This window comes from Glycine max, chromosome 7 (genome assembly GCF_000004515.6).
Source record: "Glycine max cultivar Williams 82 chromosome 7, Glycine_max_v4.0, whole genome shotgun sequence".
Lineage (NCBI taxonomy): Eukaryota > Viridiplantae > Streptophyta > Magnoliopsida > Fabales > Fabaceae > Glycine > Glycine max.
Genome location: NC_038243.2, coordinates 8,639,545 through 8,660,432, shown reverse-complemented (window position 1 = coordinate 8,660,432; position 20,888 = coordinate 8,639,545). Strand labels below are relative to the sequence as shown.

Genomic DNA, 20,888 nt, shown 5'->3' with positions numbered 1-20,888 from the left:
TGACTGTAGGGAGTGGGTATGGTGGAAGGTAGTGGTTCCGGCAGGTAGAGGCAGCCATGGAAGGCAGCCATGGATGACAGGTCGGACCAATTGATACAAATGGACTTCTATACCTAGCTAATTTCTACTGCTACTACTAAGACTGTACTGATAAACCTTTTCCTTCCTTTATTTCATTCATTCATGGTATTTATAAGGGTTGATACACTTGATAAAGGGGAAAACAAGAATATAACAGAATGAAAATATCACTAACAGAATTTGTGAAATTATCCTATTAGTTATAACAAACTCCCGACAAGATATTAGCAAGGCAAAGCTGGTCTGATTGTGGGCCTATAGCTGCTATCTGCACCCCTCTCTTTGTGTGGTATTGCTATCATGCAGAAAACACGTTGTATAGTATTCTCTAGTTCTTGCAAATAGAACTGAGTTAAGGAAAGCATTAATTTCCAATGAATTAATGTTGAGTTAGAAATCGTAGAGAATGCAAACAATCATGTATCCAACACCAAGGTTTAATATATGTATATAATGAATTATTTTTATAATATAATTAAATTAATATTAAAATTTTAAAAATCTTTTTTAGGTTCGAGATGCGCAACAAATTATGAACATAATAACATCTGAATTTCTTTACATCCAAAATACAAATAAGGCTGACATACTATCAATATTGTATACCCTTTACAAACGTACTTTTATTTTTGAAATTAAGCTCACAGCTCACAACTTAAAGAAAGGATTTCAAACTTATACCGTCACAAGGACTTTTACCCTAAAAAATATCATTTGTCATCATCTTTTCCTCAAAGAAATTAAACAAGTAACCATATTTATAATTTTTTACATTTTTACTTGATGTACAAAATATTAATAGTTTCGTCCACTAATTAATATTTTCGAATGAGTTAGATGAAGAACTAATTATAAGTCAAGGTCCAAAACTACAAACATCCAACAAGTTAAAAGGTACATCTTCATCATCTAATGAAGAAGTTTATCAAATCTTACAAACTCCATTAAGAAAAAAGGCAAATAATGAAGATGACACGTACAACTCAAACTCCAAAGCTACAACTATCCAAGAAGGCAAAATATACATCTTCATTATCAAAAGATGAAGAAAAACCATTAAAGAAAAATATGAGATTATAAAATCTATCAAAAACAAAAGCTCCAAGCTACAAACATCCAAGAAGTCAAAAGATGCATCTTTATCATCATATTTCAAAAACTCCATTAAGGAGAAAGGCGAATAAACAATGTTTTGACATTCTCTTATGAACAGTCAATCTTACTTCAAATTTTAAAAAGGAGCACACGAAAAAAAAAACAAAATTCAACAACAGACAAAAAAAAAATACAAAAATTCTATTTAAATGAATAATTTTTGGTGTTTTATTCATATAATTTGTGTTTTAATATTATGGGTGACTATTTTCCTTTCATTATATATATTTTGTTTGTCTGCTTTGTTATGTCAATTTTACTTTATCCTCGTACTCTTATAAAATTTATGTATAATACTTATTTTTATCTTTACATTATTCAACTTTTGTTGAGTGGTTAGACTTTAGTTTTAAAATATTTCCTTATAAATATATGAATAAATAAAAATTATCTTAATTTATACATAATTTTTTTTATCTCCTTTAACCATTAATGATATAAAATATTATAAATAATTATATTTTTAAATTTTATTTATCAAACAAATTATTTATTTAAATATTTTTTTAATTATTTATAAAGGTGTATGTCTAGTAATTAATTAAGCTAAAACCCTCCACCTATATTAATTAATTAAACTTAAACCCTCCATCTACTACTTTTTATTATTTTTAACCTTTCCCTTTTATTAAAAGAAAATCATTTACTACTACTACGTTTGAGATAAGGCCATAGGGAATGATTTCAAGTGCCCTACTACTTTTCCCCATTTTTATTACTATTTCAGCGAAAGAAACATAATCTGCAGACTAATGGTTCTCATTCAACAGACATGGTTGTCCTTATTTTCCCCATGCCAGTTATCCTCTGACTAATAAAACTATATAAATAAATAAATAAACACTTATTATATATCGTTGTACATAGCAAGTTTCAACTACGGCCATGGGCAACCAGCAGTCCTGTAACTCACCTCCTAAGCCCAAGCCCAAACCCAGTACCCATTCCCGACCCACATACCCAACCAGGTGCACCTTATTACATACATATAAAAATAAATTTGAAAAATAGTTAAATATTATTGATAAAAAAATATTTAAAAATAATTCATCACCCAATTTATTAATCAAATTAACTAGTTTTATTCAGTTAAAGTTTTTAGATGCTATCATTCAGTTATGCAATTAATTATTTTTCATATTTTAAAAATTAACTTTCATAATTAATTCCTAATATTGTCCATTAGACAAATGTGAAAAAAAAAGTTTAGAGTCAGAATTTTCAGCTCAAATCGAACTCATTTAATAAATTTAGTATAACAGTTTCTCCCATATACCAATTCTCTATTGGAATAATAAATATTAAAATTTAAAACTATGTAAACACTTTTTTAATTTAAGTTACGTATTATCGGTCTAAGAATTTTTACATTATTAATTAATAAAAAAATAATTTTAGGATGAGTTTTATAATAATTACTATAAAAATCAAAAAAATTATATATGATCATTTTTTATTGAATGAAAATGTAAAAAAATGTTTATACTATCAATATATTTTAGTTAAATTAAACATTTTTTTAACCATGGCCGGTTTGTTACTTATAATCTAGTGTTTTGCTAATTTAGTTCCATTTTTTAGCATATAAAAATCAAATGTCACATGGTATTTTTTTATCTTTTTATTATTTTAAATACACACCTCTCAAAATTAAGGAAAATAATAAATTTCCAGTCCAAGGAAAATAATAAATGTCCAGTCCATGATGAGGTAGAAAAAAAGATAGAAAAATAAAATAAAATAGAGAGAAAGTGATAGATATTGTCAATAGTGGCCAGGTCCAAGTCTTTTAGCATTGGAGAGTAATTAAGTTGGTCTTTTTAAGTTTTAGCTTGAGTTGCTCATTTGTCCAAGAAACCTAAGGCTCGATGGGTTAGTGGGATTGGGGCTCTCCTTCATTTATGGGAAATTATTAGTAGGAAAGAGAAAACACATATATTATGTGAGCCATATACACATGTGAATATAAGTTTATACATATTATATGTGTTTCTCTTTTTTTACGAGTGATTTTCGAAGAGGATATTTAATTGGAGTTAGTATCCTCCACACTATACATATTTAAAGTATTCCCAACCTATAAATTTATTCAAAAAATATATATTTTTTAATAATATTTCACATTTTTTTTTTATAATGTCACATCTCTTTCCTAATTTTAAATAACTCAATCCAACAGTGAGCTCAAGATGGTTCAGAAATTTAATCTTATCAGTTATTTATATTAAGAAGTTAGAATAGATCCAAAAAAAGCAATTCACAAAAGTTTCTCAAATTGACCCTAGAATATAACAAAACAATATTTTTAATATGAAACATTTTGTGCATTGACCCATGAAAAAAGGGAAGAGAAATGAGTCTCTGCATAACACTTCAAAGCCATCAGAGCTAATGCAATGTTTTTCTCCAACGGATTAAAAATGCTTTTTTCGGTTTCTTAACTATGCGCTGCCAGTGAGCAATGCATCGTTGGAGTTGGAGTTGCCCTTATTTTATGTACGTGCGAGAAAGATAGGAAAAAATGGAATAAAATAAAATGGTCTAATTTGAAGTCCTATTGAGTATTTTATTTTTAAAGAAAAATCAAACCATGTCTAAGAAATAGATTTCCTAGTTTAATTACCTACCAAAGTGAATAAGGCAATAGATTAGCAGCACCATACTATATGGTCTAACCATGAACCAAACAGTTAGCTAGGTTGTTATGGTTTAGTCTCAATCAAATTTTACAGTCAGATCATTTAGTAATAGTTAACTTTGTAAAAGATTTTTCTTCTTTAATTTCAAGTTATGTATATAAATACTTCTCAACTAATTTGCTGTGCAATTAATAACTATATATATCGAGAAGGAATTGAGTTTTGACAAGGTCAATGACATGAATTGGAAGATTCCGAATGGCAAGGAGAATTTAAAGAGATGCATCATCAATCATCTTCAACTCTTGGCATTAGGAAACCTCCAAGTTAATTTTTTGTAATGATGATAGGAAAAAGGACAGAACATTGATTTGTATATATATATTTACAATCACTTGGGTACTTTATTGTGCAATAATGGGAGTAAACACTAAAAAATATAAGTAAAATTGAATATTATTTTAATTCAAAATCTTAAACTCGAATATATGAGTCTTTGGGTGGTTAACTTTTCCGTTTTTTATGAGTTCAACTTACTTGTAGTCCATCACGTTTGACACAGGTGAAATTGAACGAAAGACTAACATAGAAAAGATATAACACATACTTCTGTTGAGAACCAAATAGTGGACGAGAAACCCGCGACCGAAAGCTTCCTCAGAAAATGACGACCATTTTCAAAAGGAATAACGTCTACCGACACTTGGACACGCCACCCGCAATTCTCAAGCCAAGGAAATATTTTCAACATTCTCGTTTTCGCACTGGACATTTACGAGAGTTACTTAACACTATTAAATAACTTTCATATTTATGGTATTCTTTTGACACCCACTTATAGTGTCAAATCACTTTACAGTTAAATAAAAAGAAAGATTAAAAAGTAAAATAAATATTTTTTTATATATATTTCCTCAGATTACGCCTACCGTCCAACGCGTAAGACGTACCATCAGCTCTATACTTTGAATGGGCATGTAAAACTATTGCGAGAGAGAAGAGTGAGAGAATGAAGGAGGGAGCCATAACCTGTCGGATCTTTAAGTTTACAGAAGAATTTTAAATTTTTTTATTTTTGAAAGAATTTAAAATCTTAATATTTAAGTTAATTAAAATATTTAAACAAAATATTAATTTTTTTTAAAATTTTTTATCCAAATATTTTATTTAACTAAAAAAAATTAAAATTCTTTAAAAAATTAAATTATCTTATTAAATTTCTTCATCTAAACAATATATTTTTCCACGGTACTTCAACAGTGCAGACGTGCACTCGTAAAATTTATGACAGGAGTTCCTCGTTTTCCTGCCAAAGTGAATAAAAAGCAATAACACCACTGGATTGAATTGTACAGCCTAACCAAGAACTGAATCAGGTGGCTATGGTGTAGTCTAATAATAAAATTTTAGTCAGATCATTTTGTATTAGTTAAATTTTTCAAAGAAAAACTTATTTTTTCTTTTCAATGTTTAATATATATTTAATACATTTAATATTACAGTTGAACTGTTTTGCGGCTTCATTTTGTTCACTAATCAGTTTAAACAGTTAGACACAAATTGGAAGTCTAAATGTGTTAGAAAGCTAATACTAAACTACAATATAACTAAGAAAACTAATATTAGAGAAGCTACAAAGAATATTATGAAGCATTTATAATGGACTGAAATTTAATTACCTTCAATTGAATTACTCACTCAACCTTTTCACTTCTACCTGATGTGAGACTTCACCTCATACTTGTACTCTAATACATCTCTTCCTCCCTCAAATGTGAGTCTCTTTCACATGTTAGTTTCTTTCCATAGTTGTACTCCAAGATTATCTACCCAAAGTGCAAAGAAATTTAGCTCATCTTGTGGTAGATTCTAGCATTGACCTAGTGGGAGAAGAAAGAGCAGGTTTTGGGGAATTTCTCGGGAATTTATTTTGCCTTCTAGCATATCTACTACTCTAGTCATAGTAGGTCTATCCTTTGGAAAGGTTTGAACACACCATAAACCCACTACAGTCATTCTTTTTACTACCTTGTTTTCTTCTGTCACTATCACCCCGTTAGGTCTTAAATCTCCACCCTGCTCTAGCATGTTGCAGACCCAATGTGGGAAGTATATCTCACTTGTGTGACTTGCTTCCGCATTAATATTCTTTTCTCCCTGCCACCCTTTCTAGTAGCATCATTTCGTAGCTGTAAACATTAGATTTATGTGAAACTCCACCAAAATTTATATTTCATACTTCTGGAGCTACATACCCTATTGTTCCTCTAGCATCTGACACGAAAATAATACTCTCTTTCCTACTACACTTCTGGCGCTAGATGTCGAAATCTGTTTACTATAGATGGAACAACCTTTTCTACATGTAAATTACATCAATAGATGGCACAACTTGTTCTTTGTCACACACCCTTGAAACTAATTAAAAACAAACTATCATTAGAAATAATGCAATAGAATCTAGTTTTTAATGTTTGAAATTAAATATAACCTTTAGTGTTTAAAATGGAGGAAAATGACAATTTAGAGAAAATATATTAAAAGGAATTATAATATATACAAAAACAAGAAAGTATCAGGGCGGGGCATTACACCAAACATGTGGAAAGCATCAAAGAAGGACCTAATTTTGTCAAGATTTTTGGCCTGCCCATCTTCCAGATCATGTGGAAGAGGAAACCACCCTTATGGCAGTTTTTTCACCTACTAACAGAACAATGGCCCAAAACCCGTACAACCCAATAGCTTTTATTCTTGTCAATATCTCTTTATGTGAATATCTTTTTATTATGATCCTACAGTAGGTTCTAGAATAGGACGAGCTGTGATTTGTTGGCCTTATCCCTTTAGGGTAATACGTGTATATAAATTGTATTGCTGAAATCAATACATACATAGCATTTATTACCAAGTGCCCTCAATATCTTCTCTCTTGTCCTCTTTTATTTTATGGTACGAGAGCTCTGCCTGTCGCCCAATCATGTCCTCAATACCTCCCTCAAATCCAAAGGAAGACAATCCTTTTGGTTCTGATTTGAATGATCCATTGCTCAACCCTTCAAGTCCTTATTTCATCCATCCTAGTGATGGTCTTTCATCTGTATCTATTACCCCTGTCCTTGACGGAACCAACTACCAGTCCTGGTCTCGTACTATCCGTATGACCCTCATCTCCAAAAACAAGATGGCATTTCTCCTCGGCACAATCCCGGTCCCTTCAGTCAAAGAACCTCTTTACTCTGTTTGGGAGAGATGCAACACTATCATCATCTCCTGGCTTTTGAATTCGCTTTCCCCCTCCATGTTGGATCAAGTGGCCTCGAAATAATTAAGAAGGGGGGGTTGAATTAATTATAATCGTGTCTTGACTAATTAAAAAATTATCCTTCTTAATATTACTAGATTCGATTAGGCTTTACTACTAAGTTATGAGAAAGTAAAGAATCGAAACAATAACTTAGACAAAAGTAAAGCGTAAATGAAAAGTGCACAGCGGAAATTAAAGAGCGTAGGGAAGAAGAAAACAAACACAAGTTTTTATACTTGTTCGACAACAACCCGTGCCTACATCCAGTCCCCAAGCAACCACATCGGTCCTTGAGATTTCCTTTAACCTTGTAAAATCCTTTACAAGAACCAAGTGGATGTACCCTCCACTTGAACTGATCCACAAGAGATGTATCCTCTCTTGTTCTCAGTATTATAACCCAAGTAGATGTACCCTCTACTTGCAACACAAAGGATGTATTTTCCAATGTGTTAAGACAAAGAATTCTCAGGCGATTAGTCCTTTGAATTCTCTGTGAAGGGGATATAAAAGATATCCCAGACAATTAGTCCTTTGAAATCTTTTGTATAAAGGGAAGGGAAGAATCAAAAGAATTCTCAGGCAGTTAGTCCTTTGAATTCTCTTGGAAGGGAGAAGGGAGACACAAAAGAATTCAGGCGGTTAGTCCTTCTATTCTTTTGGCAAAGGGAGAAGAGAAGAAAAGATAGCACACTTCTGTTTTCTGCAGAATTTTCAGTTGCAGAAAAAACAAAGTTTGAAACCAAGGTTTAGAAAGATTTTTGGCAAGAGTTTTTGCACAGAAAAAACAATGGGCAATGGTCAGAAAGGATTTGAAAGAGATGTGTTTTTTTGGATGCTACTTCTTGTAAAAAAGCGTGTCAAGGTCTTGCTTTTATAGACTCTTCATGTCTGGTCATAAAAATCATTGGAAGAGTTATGACTTTTGAGAAAAACATGTTAAGAGTTATAACTCTTAACATTTTCTTCAAAACTATTCACTGGTAATCGATTACCATAATCATATAATCGATTACACAATACATTTTATGAAAAGTTGTGACTCTTCACAAATGGATTTGAATTCCAAAATAAACTAGATCAGTTGTTTTCTCACTCTAAAGGTGAAGCTATCTCAAGAAGTCCACTCAGAATCATATAGGAACCAGATATATTGATTTGAAAACACACAAATACTGGAAATTACACAGTTCAGTCTGGATACCAAGTGGCGCTGTCATCAACAAGAAGCTCCTTTGTGTCTACAAGTCAAATGAGAGTGCTAATTTTTGGAAACAATTGTGGAAGGAAAAGGCACTACCAAAATGTACAAACCCGGTGTGGTGTGCTTGTAAAAACATATTACATGTGAAGACTTCATTGGTAAAGAGAAAAATCATCCGACCCAATTTGTCCAATGTGTGGTGAAGAGGAAGAGACAATTACACATTCATTGATAACATGAAGTGAGGAACCACAGGTCAGGATAGCAAATTGACCCCGATCAGGATATTAATACATCTAAATGGATCAATGAATTGTTGGAGAGTAATGGTATAGGAATCAACTATGGAGATTAAAATAGCAGAAGCATGCTGCTTCAGGTGGGCTATACAGCTATCAGTTGACTTGCCATTCCAGGGAGTTATTTGAGACTGACTATCTGGTTGAGTATAGCTTGGAAAAGGAAAAACTCAACAGAATGCAGCTATTTGCAAAGTATTTTAGATGGATATTGCAGACAGATATTTCCTACTGTAGAACACAAGCTGGTGTGTTGGATCGAGAACACTCCTCAACAGGCACAATTGCTAGTAAATTCGGACATGGATTTAGTGGGAGAAGAAAGAACAGGTTTTGACACTTCTCAAGATCTACCCGGAATATAGCAAAGAACTGGAAAATGCAGGAAGTTACAGTATATTGTTACCCAGAAGATAGCAATGAACTATAAAAGATACTAAAAATACAATTATTATAAGAAAAAGAAAAGAACTTCAAGACGAGAGACTATCAAGAAAAAGGAAGACACATTTGCCACTTGTCCATCCTTTGTAATTGATTTCATGAGAGTCAACAACTTTCGTCTCACTTACAGCAACAATTATATTTGACCCTGACTCTTACTTACATAGCAGTATGCATAACACACAGTTTGGTCTAGCATTTGAATTCAATTTGTTTGCACATGTACGGCGTCCACTTTGTTTCAAAATGAATTAAAAGTACAACATAATCATGTTGAGTGGTCTGTTTTACAAAATAACTTGAAAGATCTACCCAGATTGCAAAGAACTAGTGGTAAATTCTGGCACCGATCTAGCTGGAGAAGAAAGAACAGGTTTTGGAGGCATTTCTAGGGAATTCATGTTGCCTTCTAGCATATCTATTACTCTACTCATTGTAGGTCTATCTTGTGGAATTGTTTGAACACACCATAAGCCCACTATAGTCATTCTCCTTGCCATCTCTTTTTCTTCTGTGGCTATCTCCCCATCAGTTGTCAAATCTCCACCCTGCTCTAGCCTGCTATATATCCAATCTGGGAAGTACTCACTTGTCTGACTGACTTCTGCATTAATATTCTTCTTCACTCCCACCATTTCAAGCAGCATCATTCCATAGCTGTAGACATCAGATTTGTGTGAAATTCCACCAAAGTGTTTGTTGCACACTTCTGGAGCAACATATCCTACTGTCCCTCTAGCATATGACATGGAAATAATGCTCTCTTTCCTAGGACAAAGCTTTGCAAGCCCAAAATCTGATATCTTGGGGCAAAAGTTCTCGTCCAGAAGAATGTTATGTGGTTTTATATCAAAATGTAAGATACGAGTGTTGCATCCCCTATGCAAATACTCTAGTCCTCGGGCTATCCCTAAGGAAATTTGCCACAAATTATCCCAACTCAATGATGCAGTAGCTTCAAGTCCCTTGTTGTAAATAAACTTGTCAAGGGAACCATTATGCATAAATTCATAGATGAGAGCTTTCTTGCTGTCTTCCAAGCAGAATCCAAAAAGTGTGACAACATTAACATGAGCAGTTCTACTAATACTAGAAACCTCATTGATAAAGCCTTCACCATTTCCTTTAGATGAATTTAATATTTTTACGGCCACAGGGCAACCACTGAGTAGCTCTCCTTTGTATACAGCACCAAAGCCACCTTCACCCAGTTTAACTTTGAAGGAGTTGGTCATTTTCTTGACTTCTGAAAATTTATATCTCTTTTGTGCTAGAGTTCCACGATCTTTTAAGAATGCTTCGATATCTAGGTCATTCTTTCCCGTCAACCAAAATTTTACTTGTGTTGATGACATATATTTACAGCTACAACAGTAAATTATTACGATGCATGTTATGAATCCTCCCATTACCACACCAACAGCTGTTAACACATATTTATTAGGAGAATTAGAGGTTAAGAAACATTTGAATTCCCTTTATTTCTAAAAGTTAATATTTATTTGTTTAAAATGTTCACAAAAGCGAAACTTAAATAAATAGGAACATTATAGTGAACTTTCCTACGGAAGTTAATTAATTTTAGGCTTGTTAATGATAAAGTCCATTTTCAAACTCTACCTAATGCGTAATTACAAATGCACAGAAATGCTGAACTGAGAAAATTACGATTCAACCATTATGTTAGAAAAAAAAACAGTGTGTTGATTTTAAAGACTTTTTGTAGTTTCAGCGGATATGTGGTCATTTTAAAGCAAATGTTCTCGAAGGAATGCAAAATTCAAGTCTTGATTCATCAAAAGATAGCACGTTTGGTAACCTTTTTTCTTTTTCATCAGAAAATGGTAAATACATTTCTATTTTCAAATGCTTTCTTATAATAATTTTTATTAAAAGCTATTTGGGACAAAAATTGACATGATGAAACAGGAAATATGAAAGGAAATTTGATACATTACCTACGATGATTTTCCTTGTCAAATTAACTTTACCTGCAACAGAAAGCAGCGAAACAAAGACGAGTTGTCAAAGAGAATATTATACATAAGTAGTAAGTATGACATGAGCATCTATATTTGTTCTTTCTAGGAATAAATTGGATGATTTTATTAATAAGCATTAGCCAAAATCTCTATAAATAAGTAGTTATCTTTGGAGGGGTAGCTGGCAAGCATATTGTACTCATCGTGTCCATGTCTTGAGGTTGGGAATCAAATGGGATATTTTAGTGGTAATAGGGTGCGCAGCAGTTCCCGTAAAGTAGGATGCAATCATTTTGTACAGTGTGTTCCATTTCATTCTGTAATTTTTTGATGTTCAGACTTTTGACAGATCTTATGTGTTGTCTGTCTACTACACGTTATTATAAATATATTCTCTTTTGCTCTTAAGAAAAATAATAATAATAATAATAATAATAATAATAATAATAATAATAATAATAATAATAGTAATAAGCATTGGCCAAAACCTGTACATCTTAAAGAACAAAAGAAGTACCTGGTAGAGAAATTCTTCCATCTAATACATTTCAGCATAAGTAAATGCAAACTTAGCTAATACATCCTTGTTTGCATTTTCTTTACTTTCTTTCCTTCCATCCAAATATATTATAAAATTTAGAGTTGGTACATTAGTTATTAGGGAAAATACTTATCTTCTATCTCTTATTTTTTTATTACATTACCTATCTTATGATTCATATTTGTCACTTTTTCTACCTTTTATTTTTTTATTCTTATTTCTCTTTTCTTTCAGCTATAATCCAGTCAAAGTGAACCAATATCAATAGTCCATTTTTATCATGTATCAATTCAAACATATGGCGGAGATTGATAAGCAATGAAGAATCTCTTATGGCTCAAGTTTTTAAAGCAAAATACTATCCGAGATCTTCTGCTTTACATGCTAAAATATACAATCCATGTTTTCCTTGGACTAGCATGTTGGCTGCGAGCTGGATACCAGAGGAGGGAACCATGAGGTAAATTGGAAATAGAAACCGTGTGCAAATTTGGTACGATAGTTGGTTCCAAACCTGTTTGATAGAGAAATTCATGACCCTGTCCCTAGTGATGTGGATAGACCAAAATAAACTAGATCAGTTTTTTTCTCACTCTAAAGGTGAAGCTATCTCAAGAAGTCCACTCAGAATCATACAGGAACCAGATATATTGATTTGAAAACACACAAATACTGGAAATTACACAGTTCAGTCTGGATACCAAGTGGCGCTGTCATCAACAAGAAGCTCCTTTGTGTCTACAAGTCAAATGAGAGTGCTAATTTTTGGAAACAATTGTGGAAGGAAAAGGCACTACCAAAATGTACAAACCCGGTGTGGTGTGCTTGTAAAAACATATTACATGTGAAGACTTCATTGGTAAAGAGAAAAATCATCCGACCCAATTTGTCCAATGTGTGGTGAAGAGGAAGAGACAATTACACATTCATTGATAACATGAAGTGAGGAACCGCAGGTCAGGATAGCAAATTGACCCCGATCAGGATATTAATACATCTAAATGGATCAATGAATTGTTGGAGAGTAATGGTATAGGAATCAACTATGGAGATTAAAATAGCAGAAGCATGCTGCTTCAGGTGGGCTATACAGCTATCAGTTGACTTGCCATTCCAGGGAGTTATTTGAGACTGACTATCTGGTTGAGTATAGCTTGGAAAAGGAAAAACTCAACAGAATGCAGCTATTTGCAAAGTATTTTAGATGGATATTGCAGACAGATATTTCCTACTGTAGAACACAAGCTGGTGTGTTGGATCGAGAACACTCCTCAACAGGCACAATTGCTAGTAAATTCTGAAATAGTCGTGTAGAGGCTATGGCTACTGGTATATGAATAAAACTGCCACTTCTTTTCTCCCAAATAACATGGAAAAGAATACTACTATTTTTTTGGTACAAGAGTAATATTATTTATATGCTAACAAAACACAATACCAAATCAATACCCTTAATCGATCTTTATTTTTTTTTTTTCTTATGGCATTATAACTGGACACTAATTCAATGGGAAAAAAAATCCTTACACACTCAAGGGGAATAAACACCCACAGAGAGAGGAGAAATAAGCTGTTAATATCATTGGTAATGTGATTGATATGATAAAGGTGAGATAAAAACAAATAAAGGATATCAATTTGTACTGTTTGGATGGATGTCAGAAAACCAGTCCAGGACCTTAATTCAATTGTCCACCAAAAAAATTTCAAATGGAAAACAAAATAATGAATAGCTGGACAGAAAATAGGGAGTTACTTATTGACACGTTCAGAGGTAGACAAAGAGTAAGTGGGTCTAATGGAAGTCAAGATGGGAAGAAAAGAACCACCTAATAATTAAATTTATAGATAGGGACCATTAGAGAAGCAAACAGTGAGAAACTTTGAAAAATATGCAGTTAACGACCAGCTATTTTCAAACTGCAATTAATTTGTTCTGCTATTTTTTCATTTTCTGACTCTGATTTGTTGAATTGAGGGATTGCTAATGGCAACCAATATCCAAGACCAAAGAGATGCATTATCTTTCAATTGGTAATCTTCCGAATAGATGTATTCTTTTTGAGAAAAAGAGTTATGCACTATTAGTGTAAAAATTTCACACCGTCATCCAATCACAACCACTATGTATGATAAGTTTGTTGACTTTTAAAATAATTATCTCAAAGTAATTCAAACGATAATTTGTGATTTGATGACAATGTAAAACTATTTTACACTATCAGTACATACACATTAAACTTGTTTTTTTTTTTAAATGATAGACGAAGTAGAGAACATTGACATACATGTATAAGAGACCTTTGAGACGAGAGAAATTAACCAAGGACAAGAGAAACTAGAAGACAAATAAAAAAGAGAGAGACAGAGAAAAGATAGGAGACATACTATTGTCAACAGGAACAGTGTTGAGAACAGTATAGTTGACCAGAAAGCCGCTAGTGAAAGCTTGTTTCAGAAAATCACGCCCACCGTTACTATCATAAACGACATCTAGCGGCACTTGGACTTGTCGCCCGCATCTCTCAAGCCATGGAAATGTTCTCAACAGCCCATATTCTACACCATCAGTAAAGAGAGTATTCTCATATCCACACTTGAATGCCGCAAGACTGGTATCTATATAGGATGTGGAGGAGCAATTGTAGAATATGGTGATGTTGTACACGGATGAACCATACTGGAACAGACTAGGACTCAAATAAGTGTCCCCAAATTGCGGAGAACAAACGTTGAGGGCAAGGTCTGCTCGCACCAATATCATGGTTTGAGCGGTGATGTTGATGTCCTTCACTGTGAAATTTTGAGTGGCAATTCGGATTGAAGTAGTCTTATCATCATGGCATGTGAGCTTGAATGCGTCACCACCGCGGCCACATTGACGGGATCGGTTGAGTCCCCAGAAAGGATAGGAGATGTTGGACAATGTTCCGCAGTTGTATGACTGCTCATTACAAACAGAAAAACTGTGATCAGCGGGTGTTTGAGACTGAGACTGAGGCAAAGTGGTTAACAATAACCAAGAGATGGTGCGTAGGGACGTAAGGAGCATGGGGATATGATTATTGAGTATTGACATCCACTCCTCTCACCTGATACATAATGGAGTTTTACAAGAAGTTCTTTGGAAATTAAATGATGACCATGATTCTCACAATTCACCACCATTTAATATTTAATATCAATAAAGAAAAAGTCCACCCTTGGAAACTACCTCTCTGCTTCATCGATGTTTTCCTGTATGTTCTTGTGTAGCCAATAGATGGGTTATCATACCAAAAAGTACCATTAGCATGTTTGGTTCCACATTTCGATTATGATTTTTCACGTTTCGGAAGTCATTTTCCGAAACTAATAGTATTAATTAACTTTCACATTTCAAACATGGTTCCTCTACTCTCAACATGTTTCCAAACAAGCTATACATACTTCCTACGGTTGAAGACAAATAGGCATGATAATTGTACCGGTAAATTTATGGAGAATTTAGATAAGGTGGGTTTAAAAAAATTTAAACTCATCTTCACTCGAGTTTTGTCTGATTTGGAGGAATTTGTGGAGAATCTATCTCAATTTTCTTAATATTTAATTTACTTGTATTTCTTAAAATAGTTTATATAATGTTATAAACTACGATTAATTTAAATAGTATATAATAATAATAATAATAATAATAAAGATTTTAAAATATAAAATAAGAATTAAATTAATTTTTAGTGAAATATAAAGTCCAAATAATAAATAAATTTTTCCAGATAATCCAAAGTCTTTATTACTTTTTTTTGTTTTTTCTTTAATGGCCAATGGTATAATACAATGTATAATAATTTATAATAAATTTCTATTATTACAACACCTCCAACATTGTTTCTTAAATGAGTTACTTAATGAGATTCACCTTTGTGAATGAAGCATAAAAACATTGTTCACACTTCGCAGAATCAAAAGCACTTGAAGAAACCATTCCGCACAACAAAAAAAGGAAAATAATTTAAAAATCGAAAAATGACTTTAACACAAGACCACAACAAAATAGGAAGAAAAAAACATCTAGTGGGCTACCATTGGGGCAAAGAGAGATCATTTTGTGAGAAAGATGCAGAGGGGACTCGATCTGCACCGGCGAAGAGGCAGAGGACTCAATTTACACCATTGTATGGCAAAGCACTCAATCTGCACCTGGGGAGATGTTGCAGGGAGAAAGATCATTTTGAGAGAAAGAAAAGAGCTTCGAACCCCATGTTGGCTGGCAGAGAGGTGAAGAGAAAGAAAGAAATAAATACGAGAGAGGGCATCGCAATTGTATCTAGAGAGAAACCAGTTTTGTGATTGAAAGAGAGTTATGATTTTTTTGGGAACACTTTGCAACATGCATAGTACAGTTTGGTCTGGCATTTGCATTCTATTTGTTAGCAGTCACATGAGATTTACTTAGTTTCAAAATGGATGAAAAGTACAAAATAACTTGCAAGATCTATATAAATTGCAAAGAAAATAACTTTAACTAATGGGAGATTTTGGCACTGATCTAGTGGGAGAAGAAAGCATAGGCTTTGGGGGCATTTCAAGGGAATTTATGTTGCCTTCTAGCATATCTATTACTTTGCTCATTGTAGGTCTATCTTTTGGAATCGTTTGAACGCACCATAAACCGACTAGAGTCATTCTCCTTGCTACCTCATTTTCTTCTATGGCCATCACCCCATCAGGCCTCAAGTCACTGTCATGCTCTAGCCTGTTATATACCCAGTGTGGGAAGAATATCTCACTTGTGTGACTTGCTTCAGCATTAATATTTTTCCTCCCTCCTACCATTTCTAGCAACATCATTCCATAACTATAAACATCAGATTTGTGTGAAATTCCACCAAAATGTCTATTCCACACTTCAGGAGCTACATACCCAATTGTTCCTCTAGCATCTGACATGGAAATAGTGCTCTTTTTCCTGGGACAAAGCTTTGCAAACCCAAAATCTGATATCTTGGGACATAGATTCTCATCCAATAGAATGTTATGTGGTTTTATGTCAAAATGTAAAATTCGAGTGTTGCAACCCCTATGCAAGTACTCTAGTCCTCTGGCTATCCCTAAGACAATTTGCCACAAATTATCCCAACTCAACGATGGAGTGGCTTCAAGTCCCTTGCTGTAAATAAACTTGTCAAGGGAACCATTATGCATAAATTCATAGATGAGAGCTTTCTTGCTGCCTTCCAAACAGAATCCAAGAAGTGTAACAACATTAACATGAGAAGTTTTGCTGATGCTAGCAACCTCATTGATAAATTCTTCTCCATGTCCTTTGGATGAATTCAATAACTTCACTGCCACTGGACAACCAGTAAGTTCTCCTTTGTACACACTACCAAAGCCACCTTGTCCCAATTTAATATTGAAAGAGTTAGTCATTTTCTTAACATCTGAGAATTTATATCTTTTTAGAGTTAAGGCTCCATGGTTTTCTAAGAATGATTCAATATCCCGATTTCTTTTTATCGTCAACCAAAATTTTACTTGATCTGTTGGCCAATATTTACTACAGCAAATAATGATGCATATCATGAAGCCCCCAATTACCACACTTGCAACACCTGTTAACAGATATATTAAGAGAATTAGGGGTTATTAAACATTTGAATTCCTTTTAATTTCTAGAAGCTAATATTTATTAGTATAAAATGCGCACGAGAAACAAACATAAATAAAAGCCTTATTGTAAACTTTCGTGCGAAAGTTAATTTTAGGCTTTTTAATGATAAAGTGTCCCTTTTCAAACTCTACGTAATGCTTAATTACCAGTGCTTGAAAATTGAACTATTGATATGCTAAATATAAGAGCACAGTAGTCAATATTTTTGTTGTTGATTTTAAAGACTAGTTTTTTTCAACGGATATCAGGTTATTTCCAAAAAAAGTGTTATGGAAGAAATGAAAATGGATGTCTTGATTCTTCATCAGAAGAAAAAAAATATTATGTTGGGTGTAATTGTTTTTCAAAAAATTGAAATTAGAATATATATTCTTTTCAAAAGCTTTCTTAAATTTTTTATAGAAAGTTCTTTTTTAACTCACATTAAATTAATTAATCCAGACACCTATCTGATTGATCTTTCATTTTGGATAAATAAAAGATTTGTCAAACAAGTATACACGAAACAAGTTAATGATGAAACACGAGATACAAAAGGAAATTTGATTTATTACCTAATAAGATGATGATTTTCCTTGATATATTATGTTCACCTGCAACAATAAGCAGTGGGAGCAAAGAGGAATCGTAAGAGTATTGTAACTTGAGTCTTTTTGGAAGATCATTTAGATACAAAGAGCTGAGAATATTCTACCCGAAGTAATCACATGACACTGAAAGGGGTTAAATTATGAAAATGCATACATTATACCAATTGAACATAAAAATTATAACTTATAGCTATTAAAAACCCATGAACATGATAAAAAAAATTATGGTTAGAAACAGAATTGGGCATGATTAACTAATATAGTTAAGCAAAAGAAACACTCATTCATATAACAATACTTCATATGAAGGGTAATAAAGCCAAATCACACAGGTAGCTGGAGAAAAGTCAGGGAAACTGATAATTGATGGATAGAGGTGCATGGACACTCAATGTTATTTGACAACTTGAGAGAGAGAAGTGTAAGTATAATAGATGATATGATTTGATAGGAAGATAGGGACAGAAAAGGAATAAGAGTCTAACAAGTGTTTATAATATGAGTGTTCATATATCATTATCCATAATCAACGTGCTTATTGACACATTCAAATCAAGGCATACATTGGGTCTAATTGAAGTGAAGCTGGAAAGAAGGAACCACCTATGATACATGTAGGGGACCACTAGAGAAGGACACAGCAAGATCGACTTGGAAAAATGTGCAGTTAACCACCCTAGCTTTAATTTGTCAAAGTGAGGTCAGCAAAAACGCGTTACTGGAAACCTCTAAGAGATTATTTAGTAAATATCAAAAAAAAAAAAAAAGGTAGTTTAATTTATAAAAAAAAAAATCCATATAGGTGATGTGTAATATGTAATATTAAGCCACACATTTGAAAAACCTTAAAAGGTAAAAAAGAGAAATGAATTGTTGGACGAAGATAACCTAACAAAGTGTAAAAGAAGAGAGGAGGATAGAAGGCATACTTTTGGAAGGAGAACAGTGCAGGCCATGAGATCCATCTGGACAATAATAACATGAAAGTACATTTTGATCAATATCATTACAATCGCTCCAGCATTCTCCTTCACTTCCCAGGCATCTTGTGCAATCTTGAGAAACATCATACCTGAACTCAAACCCTCTATCAATAACTTGTATCAAATTATTATATCCGGCACCAGGAGCAGTATAATCCAGAGGAGCCTCAGCCGGCACGTGTGAACGTCGCTTGCAACGCGGAAATTCATTTGACAGCACCTCATCATATTCCACTACAAAATAAGACAAAACATCCCCGCACGTAAAGTTCTGTCCAAAACCATGAGGGAAATCTGTCATGCGCAGACAATCGTAGAATATGGTGATGTTGTACACTGAAGGGGAGTACCGGAACTGAGTGGAGTTTACGTAAGTGTCCTCAAATTGCGGAGAACAAAAATTGAGGACAAGGTCTGTTTGTACCACTCTCATGGTTTGAGCGTTGGTGTTAATCTCCTTCACTGTGAAATTTTGTGAGCCAATTAGAATTGTAGTATTATCGTCATCATGGCATTTGAGTTCGAATGTTTGGCCACCGCCGCCACATTGAAGAGGTCGGTTCTGTCCCCAGAAAGAATAGAAGATGTCGGACAGGTTCCCGCAGTTGTATGGCCTCTCCTTACAAACAGAATAATCGAAATCACAGTAGGACTGTGGCAAAGTGGTTAACAATATAACTATGGATGTAAGAAGCATGGGAATATGCATATGGATGTGATTATGCTCATCCATTCTTACTATAAGCCTCACTTATAATGAATATGATTATATCAGGTCTTAATTTTCCCCTCATCTCAAACATAATGGAAATTTGAGATATAAGAGTGGTTGAGTAATTAAGAAAGAAAGAAGAGAAAAATTACGGGTTGGAAGGTTCCTATTAATAAAAACTAACCAACTAACCATTAACATAAAAGGGAAGTTTCAAAAGTGGTTCTTGGAAATTGATAGGGACGATTCTCACCACAATATGAATAGATTAAAGCAAGAGTCCACCCACGAATCTACCACTCTCTTTCCTCTTTCTCCCTATGCCTCGGGGCATATCCCCACACCATTAAATTAAATGGAATTGAAAATTTGGTACTGACCAGCTGAGTAATAAAAAGATTCTTAATGTTTTAAAATGATAAATAATTTGAGATAAAGAAACATTCTAAAAGTAATACATAAAATGAGATGGAGGGAATCTATTTTTCTTTTTACTGTCCAGAAAAATAAAAAGAATTTCGGTGAAATTAAGTAATATACTATAAGTTTGTATAAGTAAACCGCTTATCATTCCAAACAGTTGGGAATCAAATGGGATATTTTAGTGGTTATAGGGTGCGCAGCAGTTCTCGTAAAGTAGGATGCAATCATTTTTGTACAGTGTGTTCCATTTCATTCTGTAATTTTTTTATGTTCAGAATTTTGACAGATCTTATGTTGTCTGTCTACACGTTATTATTCATTATGTAATTTTTAGTTTTTATAGTTAAAGAGTAATATTTTTAGTTATTATAATTTGTATTTTAATTTTTTTTAGTTTTTATAGTTAAGTTATCTTTTTAATCTCTATCATTTATATTTTAATTATCTTTTAGTTCTTATTAAAAAAATATAAAAATAATTAGTTATAAATTAGTTATAAATATCAATTATTTTTTTAAAAATAAATTATCTTGGGATAAATTAGTTACGAATTAGTTGTTAATATTTTTGTCATTAATTATAATTAATATATATTACTCATATTTTTGATGTTAAGGACTAGAAAAAAATTAAAATATAAAGTGTAGGGACTAAAAAGACTACTTTCAAACTATAGGAATTAAAAGAAAATTAAAATGTAAATTATAAGGAATAAAAAAAAACTACTTTAGACGACAAGAGAATTAAAATGTAAAGTATAGAAACTAAAAAAAATCACTTTAAAACTATAAGAACTAAAAGATACAAATGATGAAACTTTAGGGACCAAATCAGTAATTAAACCTTATTATTACAGTCGATAAACTTATTATACA

The 20,888-nt window shown here is 32.9% G+C and overlaps 2 protein-coding genes across 2 annotated transcripts; both read right to left on the bottom strand.

Moving 5' to 3' along the window:
* Positions 1–9,172: 9,172 nt before the first annotated feature.
* LOC100793451 (LEAF RUST 10 DISEASE-RESISTANCE LOCUS RECEPTOR-LIKE PROTEIN KINASE-like 2.1) lies at positions 9,173–14,819 on the bottom strand. Its single transcript, XM_006583350.3, has 3 exons — positions 14,041–14,819; positions 11,088–11,120; positions 9,173–10,552 (listed from the first exon to the last, which is right to left on the bottom strand). The coding sequence occupies exons 1-3, from the start codon at positions 14,729–14,731 to the stop codon at positions 9,438–9,440; spliced, it is 1,839 nt and encodes a 612-aa protein (XP_006583413.1). The 5' UTR covers positions 14,732–14,819; the 3' UTR covers positions 9,173–9,437.
* Positions 14,820–15,466: 647 nt separating this feature from the next.
* LOC100792936 (LEAF RUST 10 DISEASE-RESISTANCE LOCUS RECEPTOR-LIKE PROTEIN KINASE-like 2.3) lies at positions 15,467–19,879 on the bottom strand. Its single transcript, XM_006583349.4, has 3 exons — positions 18,825–19,879; positions 17,860–17,898; positions 15,467–17,246 (listed from the first exon to the last, which is right to left on the bottom strand). The coding sequence occupies exons 1-3, from the start codon at positions 19,609–19,611 to the stop codon at positions 16,153–16,155; spliced, it is 1,920 nt and encodes a 639-aa protein (XP_006583412.1). The 5' UTR covers positions 19,612–19,879; the 3' UTR covers positions 15,467–16,152.
* Between the last annotated feature and the right edge of the window lie 1,009 nt (positions 19,880–20,888).

What these genes read in the sequence shown, in the direction of transcription:
- LOC100793451 (XM_006583350.3), bottom strand. Translation starts at nt 14,731, where the DNA reads ATGTCAATACTCAATAATCATATCCCCATGCTCCTTACGTCCCTACGC. An exon ending in CACTGTTCCTGTTGACAATA is followed by an intron (nt 11,121 to 14,040) that starts GTATGTCTCCTA and finishes TTTCTGTTGCAG; the next exon opens with GTAAAGTTAATTTGACAAGG. An exon ending in GACAAGGAAAATCATCGTAG is followed by an intron (nt 10,553 to 11,087) that starts GTAATGTATCAA and finishes ATGTGTTAACAG; the next exon opens with CTGTTGGTGTGGTAATGGGA.
- LOC100792936 (XM_006583349.4), bottom strand. Translation starts at nt 19,611, where the DNA reads ATGGATGAGCATAATCACATCCATATGCATATTCCCATGCTTCTTACA. An exon ending in GCACTGTTCTCCTTCCAAAA is followed by an intron (nt 17,899 to 18,824) that starts GTATGCCTTCTA and finishes TTATTGTTGCAG; the next exon opens with GTGAACATAATATATCAAGG. An exon ending in GAAAATCATCATCTTATTAG is followed by an intron (nt 17,247 to 17,859) that starts GTAATAAATCAA and finishes ATCTGTTAACAG; the next exon opens with GTGTTGCAAGTGTGGTAATT.